This window comes from Patagioenas fasciata, chromosome 5, assembly GCF_037038585.1.
Source record: "Patagioenas fasciata isolate bPatFas1 chromosome 5, bPatFas1.hap1, whole genome shotgun sequence".
In the NCBI taxonomy this organism is placed as follows: domain Eukaryota; kingdom Metazoa; phylum Chordata; class Aves; order Columbiformes; family Columbidae; genus Patagioenas; species Patagioenas fasciata.
Window position 1 is genome coordinate 47327830 of NC_092524.1, and position 9639 is coordinate 47337468.

The 9639-nt window shown below is 47.4% G+C and overlaps 1 protein-coding gene across 4 annotated transcripts; it reads left to right on the plus strand.

Moving 5' to 3' along the window:
• The first annotated feature begins 19 nt into the window (after positions 1-19).
• On the plus strand, positions 20-9302 carry GSTZ1 (glutathione S-transferase zeta 1). 4 transcript variants are annotated; one of them, XM_065838106.2, is made up of 9 exons: positions 20-154; positions 3217-3268; positions 3976-4043; positions 4848-4928; positions 5379-5504; positions 6043-6118; positions 6940-6992; positions 8207-8256; positions 8902-9302. In XM_065838106.2, exons 1-9 carry the CDS (start codon positions 134-136, stop codon positions 9026-9028), a joined length of 654 nt encoding a protein of 217 aa, XP_065694178.1. In that variant the 5' UTR covers positions 20-133; the 3' UTR covers positions 9029-9302. The 4 variants fall into 4 exon arrangements, with proteins under 4 accessions (XP_065694178.1, XP_065694179.1, XP_071665578.1 ...); XM_065838107.2 differs by lacking the exon at positions 20-154 and adding an exon at positions 2596-2701 and having other exon boundaries at positions 8134-8256; positions 8902-9035; XM_065838105.2 differs by lacking the exon at positions 20-154 and adding an exon at positions 2597-2701.
• The last annotated feature ends 337 nt before the right edge of the window (positions 9303-9639 follow it).

Consider the following 9639-nt stretch of genomic DNA (forward strand, 5'->3'; position numbering starts at 1 on the left):
GCGGGCGCGGGGCACGCCGGGAGATGTAGTCCTGCCGCGGCCGTCCCCAGTGCACGGGGCCCTGAGGGGAGGGGACGGCCCGAGGTCGGGTCGGCTCTGACAGCGCGGTTCCCGCGGAGGGTCGCGGCGCGGGATGAGCTCTGCCGCGGCCAAGGTACGCGGTGCTCGCTTCCCACTCTCCCTGCGGAGCGTCCCCACCGGGCGGGAGGGGAGCGCGGGCGGTAGCGGCGCCGGGACTGAAGGGAGTGGGGTCTGGGGCAGCGGCTCCTCGCTACAGCCTGGGCAGCTGCCTGGGATCGCGGCCTAAATCAGCTTCTGGTGCCCCGGACGCCCCGGCATGGCCGGGATGGTGGTTTCCAAGAGGACGGCAACCCCGTGCACAGCACCGCATACACAGACCTCTGCTGCCCCGGCCTGCACCCCGGCTCCCTCTCAGTGGAGGGCAAGGAATTTGCCCCCTTGCTAAATAAAACTAAGGCCTTTCAAAGCAGTGGTGGTGTTTACTTAAGGTGGTTTATCCATGTGAGCTGTTAACACCAATGCCTGCTACAGAGATACTGAGCATTGAGGAGCAAGCCTGTTCCTTCTGCTTGTACTTTTACATTTCAAGCCAGCAGAATACAAGCGGTGCCTTTTGGACACCGAGGTTTCCCCTGTACAAGCTTCCAAGGAGCACTTTTCTCCCTGTGTCCCACATAGGCGGGTGCTCTGCAACAGTCGGTGTGTGCAGGCTGCTGGGAGCAGTGGCTCTCAAGAAAGACGTTGCCTTTCCAGGTACATCCAGAATGTCACCTGGCAGGAGCTGGTATCCGGAGGAGACCATACTGAAGCGAACAGACTTGGAAACCTCAGGGCTCAACGTACGAAGTTTGGGGTGTCTCTTCCATCTTCCTATACTGTGAAATGCATATCCCAGATTTTTAGTCTAGATTGGGATTTAAGCCCAAACTTTCCTCACTGCGGTACTCATGCTGGAAATGAAAACAGAACCAAACCAGAAATCTCAGTAGACATGAGGAAAATGTCCCCCTGCTATCCTCCCAGCTGCTGCTGGTTTAACCTGCAGCTTATGGGGATTGTAAATGGAGGCAGTTCTTCCCCGCTACTCCCCTGGCCCATGCTCAGCTTTTAGTCCAAGGAAGATTAGCTATAACGTCACTCTGGGACCTGTCTATTGAGGACAAAACACCCCTGCTGACTCCAGGCTTTACTTAGATGATTGTTTTGCCTGTGATCTGTCCTGCTGCTGGGAGCAAAACAGCATGAACTTAAGGGATCATACCAGGCCCAGCCTCTGAAGATACAGTTCCCAGCTGAGAAATGGGTTGTTTTCCATGCTCATTTTCATAAAATCCCCCGAGGCCTTGAAATTATAGGGCAAAGCAATTAACTTAGCACAATTTATTACAAGTGATAGTACAGGCTGCAAAAACAACAACTGTAGAGAAGATCAGGAGAAATGTGTCTGCCAGCTGAGAGGCCAGAGTCCAAAACAGATGTGGTGAAGGACATGAATATCTGAGCCAAAAGATCATCAGCAAGGTCCCCAGGAAAAACAAGTAAAAATAGTATGTAACAAATGCTGTATGTTTCCCATTTGAAGTCATAGTTTATGTTTTTTCCTTGGAACCCAGCAGGCTAGACATCTGGAAAAAAAAAAAGCATAGCTGAGATTTCTAATGCCCTGGTTCCAGAAGCAGAGAATTTAAGAAAATCAGTAAGTACTTTGTCCACGAAAGTGTTGTCAATACTGCCATCACTTCCTCACATAGAAACCATTTCTCCAGTAAACTCTGACTAGAGTAATTTAATCGAATGCATGCCTCATTTGAAGTTATTTGAACCAATCTAAACTGTAAGAGAAGAATCGAGTTTACAAAGGACTGGAGCACAGAAATCCTTGGGGTCTCTCTGGATTTCTGGTGACAGATTGTGTATCAGTGAGCAAATCCCTCTTTTCTGTCTTGCTGTCAGTCTCTGGTATAATTTCTATGCATTTTGGGAGGGTGGAGGCACAGAGAGCTCCCTGGCATGCCATGGGTTCTGTGGAGGAGAGACATGATTACAGGTTTATTTAGAGACATGCATGAATACCAGTTTCCTGCGTGGAAAGACCATAAGGTGAGCTTCATATTTTGCACAAAGTTGGCCCAGGAGCAGAGCAGCAGCCTCTCCCAGGCACGCAGTGTAGCAAACCCTCAGCACTGGCCAGAACTGATGGGAAGACGGCTACAGGGGTGCCCTGAGGCACCCCCTGCAAAGGCAGCCCCTGTTCAGGGAGCTGGCAGTGAAACAGAAATTCTGCACACGGCTTCAGTTTCCTTGTTTTGTTCCCCCCGGCTATCTTTCTGCACTGGCAATTGCGGAGAGCCTGGCAGGCTCTGTGGATATATATTTCTGGACAAAAAGCTGGGGAAATAAAGCTAGTTCTTAAATGTGCTTCCAACCTCAGAGCTGGTTAATGGCTCCGCCATCTAGCTGAAGCTGCATTGGCACAGGGATGTGGATGCAGCTGACAGCAGTTGCTCAGGATTGAATCTGAGCGTCTGTTTTTCATGCCCTGGGCACGGATTTGGGGGCATAGTCCTTGCCTCATTGGCTTTAGGAGATAAGCCTTCCTGGCTGAGTTAAAAGGGAAAGCAAAGAGGTTGCTTTTATTTCCTGGAGCAGACTGCACATGCTGATCATGGCATCTGAAAAGGTGAGGGCTTGGACAGGGTGGAAGGGTCTGTAAAAGCTGCCTTGGTGCTGCAGTTCAGTTGTCTCAGCATTCATCTGGAACAGCAGTAACTCTTCTTATTTGGAAAGAGGCTTTGCCCTGCCCTGCGTGGCCAGAAAAGCCATTTCATGCCACGCAAATACCCAGGGCAGGTGCTTGGCATAATCAGTGGGCAATTTGCTTAAAAAATTGAAGAGGGGCTAAAAGCAACATCTCACAGAGACAAAGAGGGAAGCTTTGTAGGAGATAACTTTAAGAGCAGTGGTGCATTGCTGGAAGCATCAGGGGCAACTCAATATTCAGAGGGCCAGCATGACAAGGACACTACCTGTACATCCAAAACAGGAACAGCCACTTTCAGAAAGGAGCACTCTCTCCCTGAGACCTCGTTCTGCAGTCTTGCAGTTCCTGAAACGCCTTCTCTTCGGGCACTGCTCTCCTTAAAATACTCTGGTGTTCTCGCTATATAACCACTTTATCTGTCTTTCTCTTCTCAGCCGATACTTTATAGCTATTTCCGAAGTTCCTGCTCTTGGAGGGTGAGAATTGGTAAGATCCACTATTGATCTCTGTTTTATTGTCTTGGTGTCATTGCAGTATCCTCCCCTTTGCTAACCCAGTTAATCAGTCACTTATTAAGAGAGAGACATAAGCAAACCTGATCCAGGAGCAGTGGGAAGGAAGGGAATACCACAGCCTATCTGGAGCAGGGGGAAGGGAGAGGAACAAACAGAAGGGCTTCGCTAAGTCTGCAGCTAGTTAGAGGGATTTACTCCTTTTGTAAAGCTAACATGATGCAGATGACTATTTCTTCCACATTATCTAGAACAGCCCTACACTCTGTTTTCACACTGAATCTGCCTTAGACTCTGGTCTGCCCAGGTCTTGAGAGCTAAGCAGGACTGGGAATGGTCGCTACTTGGACTGAGACAGTCTTAAGCGAGGATGTGCCTGTGAGCACAGGCCCCCCTGCCCTGTACAAGCTCTGTCAGGAGCAGCTGTGCTGCAGAGTGGCAAAGCTTATTTTGAGTAATGTAGTGTTTTTGCCAGGACTGATCTTTAGTGCTTGGGTCCTTCATTTGCCAGAGCACTATCTTCTTGGTGGACTCAGACTGCCTGTTCTTCAAGTATTGTGTCTTTTTTGCTGTTAAAGCCATTCTTTTTCCAAATGGAGATGGTAACATTTCCCTGAGCCCATTAACAATGACACTGGTCTCAGTGTGCCCATCTGAAGCTGTGCACTCTGTTCTCCCTAGCCCTGGCTCTGAAAGGGATTGCCTATGATGTGGTACCCGTGAACCTCCTGAAGGACGGGGGACAGCAGGTAAGGATACAGCTGCCATTGCTCTCTCCAGGGGTACCGAACTTGGGGATCATTAGGAGAATTGGATCAGCACTAGAAAGTTCACAGGCAAAGTCACTGAATTCCTCACTGCTTCTCTGTAATTAATAGTTCCTTTAAACCAGTATTTCCTGGCTAGCAGGATGGGAGGAGATGGCTGCAGGAGACCAAAGGTCTTCTCCTCTCTTAAACATCTGTGAGTGAATTTCATGATGCAAATGATCTTCTGCTTCTGCTTAGCATGATATAACTGAACATACCTGACACACAGACTTCAGAGAAGCTGCACTGCAGTTTAAACACAGACTGGACCTCATGCAGTTAACGCCAGAAAGTATACGTGGTGGGGAAGTGGTATCCAAAAGATGCTAAATGATACAGCAGGGGGCCTGCCAAAGGAATGGGTGGGCTGTCAGAAGAAATCTTCACTGAGAATTTATTTGGGGGGCCTTAACTGGGAGTCATGCACCCAGTAGTACCACTATGGGCTAAGGTGGAGTTGGAGAACTAGAACTGTGATAGTGACACTGCTGCATCCTGCCATCCTGGCCTTTGTGTTTATGGTTTATCAAGAAGTACAGCAGTGTGGCCTTGGATGCGGTGACCCCTGAGCCCCAGTGAGAGCTTGCTCTAGGCTAATAGTACAGTATAACTTACTGCAAATATTAGTACTGAGGTAGAATGAAAAGCCAGGTAAAAAATTAAATAAATTGGCAATTTGGTTCTAGAGGAAGAAAACAAGGAAGAAGAATTTCTTGTTACAGTAATCTCTGTTTCTTTCCACAGTTTTCTGCTGAATTCAAGGCAGCGAATCCAATGCAGCAAGTCCCAGTCTTGAAAATTGATGGCATCACCCTTTCTCAGTCGGTAACTAGCCACACTCCAGCTTGCTGCCAGTTTGAAGGGATGGCTTTGCTTCATCTCTTACCCTGAGCTCTCATCTGCGCATTGGAAAAGAGATGGCATTTCTGATAAACAATCCCACTTGGGGCAGATATAGCACACAGCCTCTGCTGGGAAACCGCTGTCAAGGATTTAATCTCAATTCAGCTTTGGTTTGTAACTCCACCTTTCCCTGAGCACTTTGTAGTCTGATTTAGATGGCTGTGCCAGGGTTTGCCTGAAATTACAGCTGGGCTAAATGACAAGAAGATCCCAAGTAGACATCGAAAGGAATATTCTGCTGCTTGGATTGGTAACAAACTTCCTATAAAAGCTGCTATGTTCTCTTGTATCAGCTCCCCTTTCCCATCTGTTCTTTATGTGAACTTTTCCTTGGCTCTCCAATAACTTCCCATATCTCTTTGCTCATTACAGCTAGCTATAATTCATTACCTAGAAGATACCCATCCTAACCCCCGGCTCCTGCCACAAGATCCGAAGAAGAGAGCCCAAGTCAGAATGATTGCGGATCACATTGCTGCCGGCATTCAGCCAATCCAGGTATTGCTTTATCATATTCATACAAATGAGAAAAGCAGAATGGGTTTCCAGGAGTCTGTATTTCTGAAAAGTTCTGTCTCTTTAAATTGCTGCCAGCCAATAGAGTGGCAAACCTTAAGACTCTGTGTTAGCAGATGAAATCTCTGCTTAGCCTCTTCCTGATCTGCCAATGGCAACAGTACAGTATTTCCTACCAAAAAAAATCCTATAGAGCCCCAGGGTTCTTTCCAAAACCAGCCAAACCCATGCACTTTCACTGCAGGGTCTAGTATGTTTTAGAAAGACAACAACTGAGCAACCCGAAAGGCAGAGGCAAAGGGATACCCTGGCAGCGGGTAGAGAACAGCCCCAGGAGAGAGATGCAGCGGGGTGCATGGTTCGGCGAGGGTAAGGTCAAGGGCTGCCCCGGCAGGCTGATCTCAAGCTGGGGGTTCAGGTTCGGCACCTCCCCATCTCCCCTCTCCTCCACTGGATGAGGTAGTGTGTAAGGTCCAGCCAGCAGCAGTCAGTCTAACCTGGAGTGCACTTGCCTTCACAGAACCTGAGCATCCTGAATAAAATAGGGGAGAAAAAAATGGAATGGGCTCAGAACTGCATCACGTCTGGCTTCCAAGGTGCGTCCCACATCCAAAATGATCAGCACTTCAGTTAACCCTTCAAAACTCTGCACTGCTGGGGTCCTACTTTCCTCCTCAAGCAGAATAACAGATCTCCCTAGGCTGGTGTTTTGGGGTCCTGCCCTGCTGGTAGCACTCCAGGGTCTCAGAGGAAAGATACTGTCCAGTGTGCTTCCACTGCTGTGCATGGAAGAGGGAAAGCCTAAGGCCATCCCGGACACTGCAGCAGCTGATGGATCCTCATGCATGAGGGCTGACAGCACTTCTCCTTCCCACCCAGCTGCTGCCAAACTAGTGCGTTTTGCTTTAAAGTTCTATTAGTCTACATTGGTAGGCGTTTGTCATTAGAAAAAATATATCTGATGGAAAACTCCCACAGATTCTAGCAAGTAGCAGAGTATTTCTTCTCCTCTCTAGGAGAAATAAGGTGCTTTTTGTTTCTTCAAAACCCTTTTCCCTATGTGCTAGAATGGCAGGCCCATCTTCACTTCTGCACAGACACAAACTGACTGAACTCTTGCATTTTTCCCTTCCCACTCTCACATACCTCTACATTGTCCTCTTAATATTTCAAGTGCATTGCCTGGAGCAGCCGAAATCACCCTGGGTCCCAGAAGGCTGAGAGACCCTAAAGACGCCTATAACTGTGCTGTTGTGAAATATCTGTTCCTTCTAGGTTCTGTTCCAAATTGCTCCTTTTTCATACTCCCCTTAGTGTTAAAATGCCTTTGTTCATAATTCCAAGCCTAAAAGGTCTTGGGTGTCCCTTTTAAATGTGTTTCCAATGCCTCACTCCAGTGTACCACTTCTCTTGGCAGCACTGGAGCAGATTCTGCAGGACACTGCTGGGCGCTACTGTGTGGGGGATGAAGTAAGTATCTGAGAGTGTTGTGTACCATTGGAGAACTGAAAACCCTAGTATAACTCATATTATAGGAAGGGAAATCAGTTGTGGAGACACAGCACAACCCCATCTGGTGCTCAGAGTTACATGCGGTGCTTTCACCACAAATAAAACAGCTGTATGGATCCTACTTAGGCCATTACTGACTTGCAAATAGTTATGTTTACTTGTCCCTGCCTGTATGCTGCTGATGGCCACATTCTGCAGCTGTATCTAGGATCTGGCTGCTACTAGAGGATGTGGAAACCAATTACATATACTTAATTTTTAAGAGATTTGGCATTCAAAGTAACCTGTCATAGGACACAGGTTCAGTTCTTAGCTCTGCAGAACCCTTAACCAAGTTGTATTGTATTTTTCTGCTCTGTTCATGCAATTTTAACATGGACAAATTTCAAAGAGCTCACATACAAGCTGTTCTGACCCCAAGCTAGAGGCCACTCAGGCCTCTTACGTTTAGTAGCCCTCTTTGGCAGGTACTTGGATCTTTCTTATAAAAGCCTGGCAAAAATGGAAGGCTCCTGCAATAACCTGTGGTGCTGAGGGTTGTCTAATGGAACTGGAGCCCTGGGTGCACAAAGGCTAGTTACAAGATCTTATGCTGGAGAATAATGCGTGCTCTGAAAGGCACACAGAGCTTTGTGACCTGGGGAGTGGGGTGGGGGCAGCTGCCTCTGTGCAGATAGGCAGCTGGCTGCATTGTCCTTGAGTCTTCTTGTCAGATTGCAAGTCCCTGAGCCTGTGTGCAAAGGCCCTGTCACATATCAGGTCTTGACATGGGCTTGATATTCCTGCAATACAAACAAGCAAAATTTACTCATCTTTTCCCAGCCATGTGAACTCTCTCCCTCCCTCCATTGCCTCCCTCTGCAGCTTGCCAGCAGTTTTGTTTGCTCAGAGGCAGTTGCCATAGAAGCACTGTGTCCTTGAGGTCATGATGCTCAGATGGTAAATATGAAACTCTCTGAAGGCTGATGGCTTCTACTAGTGACTCCTGTTAAGTTCCTTTCCTTGTAATGTTATCATACTATTTATGCTGGATTAAAGAATGGGATTGTTGTGACAACTCCTCTGTACTGGCTGATAAAATAATTTCCTGCTGTCAAAGGCTGCCACAACAGTGAAGTGTGATGGGACAGGCTCCAAGTTGCTCTCGCCCCTTTTCTCTCCTACATTTGCAGGTTTCCATGGCTGATCTGTGCTTGGTGCCTCAAGTTGCCAATGCTGAAAGGTAATTAAAGCTAAGCTTGAGGTGCTCTTTAAGGGCACCTACTCCTTATGCTGGGCTGTTGGAGTTTACCTTCTGCTGCTCCTTCTGCCTGCTAGGAAAGCATCCACCCTGCCTGCCCTATCCAGTTATGGATTCTTTTCTGCAGGAATTTTCTTGCATCATAAATACTGTCTCTTTTGGAAGCTCTTGGAAATAAGGAACTGGGCTTTCTTCTTAGAGGCCCCTGGAGGAAACCTGATCTATGCCACTAGAAAAGCTAAGACTGCCCATACTCCACATCCTTTCTCCCTGTTTGCCCTGTATTTACATTGCACACAGGGGTGAAGATTAATCTGACTGTATTTGTTGAAACCCTTAAGCTTATGCAAGTAGTGGCTGAGGATTCCCAGGAAAAAACATAGTGCCTTCTTACCCTGTGCTGTACACTATGTGGAAGCCTAGTGAAGACAGAAGAACTAACTAACCTTTCCTCTAGCATTTGTTTTTAAACCTATAAGGATGAACCTTTTTTCTTAATGCAGAAGTACCCCAGACTTTGAGTTTCTCCCATACTGAGCAGACACAGCACATTGCTCTGCCCTTTTGCTCACTGCTGCACTGGCTGGCTGACTCAAGAGTACCTCACAAATTATTTTCCTTTTGCAGATACAAAGTGGACATGGGTCCATATCCCACGATAACCAGAATAAACAAAGCTCTCCTGGAGCTAGAGGCATTTAAAGTAAGCCACCCATCCCGGCAGCCAGATACTCCTGCAGAGCTGCGAGCTTGAAGCCCTTCTACTTATTAAATCAAGTAAGATAGAGTGTCAAAGAGGACAACAGCTACAGCTTGAGTAGGACCTCAGTGCCAGCAGGAAGCCCGAGTAATGTCTCACTGTCATCTGGATGGGAACAAAGACAGATGACCTGGAAGTAGCCTTGATGACTTACAGGAGCTATGCCTGCACTGGAAAGCTTGCAGCTACTTCTGACTCTGTTTTGTTTTGTTTTGTTTTTCTATCTGATATATCTCCATGAAGCAGATTAAAGCAGAAATATCCATAATTATCAGAAGTCCCCTTTGTATGGCTTTGGGTTGGGGAATGTGGGCACAAACAACTGTGAGGCATTGAGCCAATTCTGGACTCCCCACAGGGGCTGCTTCTTTCTACAACCTACAGAAAGAGCATCAGGGAACCAGTGTACATAGTGTGTTACTCACCTTGTAGGCCTGCTTGTCCTTGTAGCTGCCTCAGAGCTATGGCATAATTGTCAGTGCCATGGATATAAACAGTAAGAGCTGTTCTCTCATAGAAGATAGCTTAATCCCAAACCTTGTTTGGTTTCATGGGTTTTGCAAGAGCCAACAGTCAGCAATTCTGCCATCTCTTGGAATGACAAC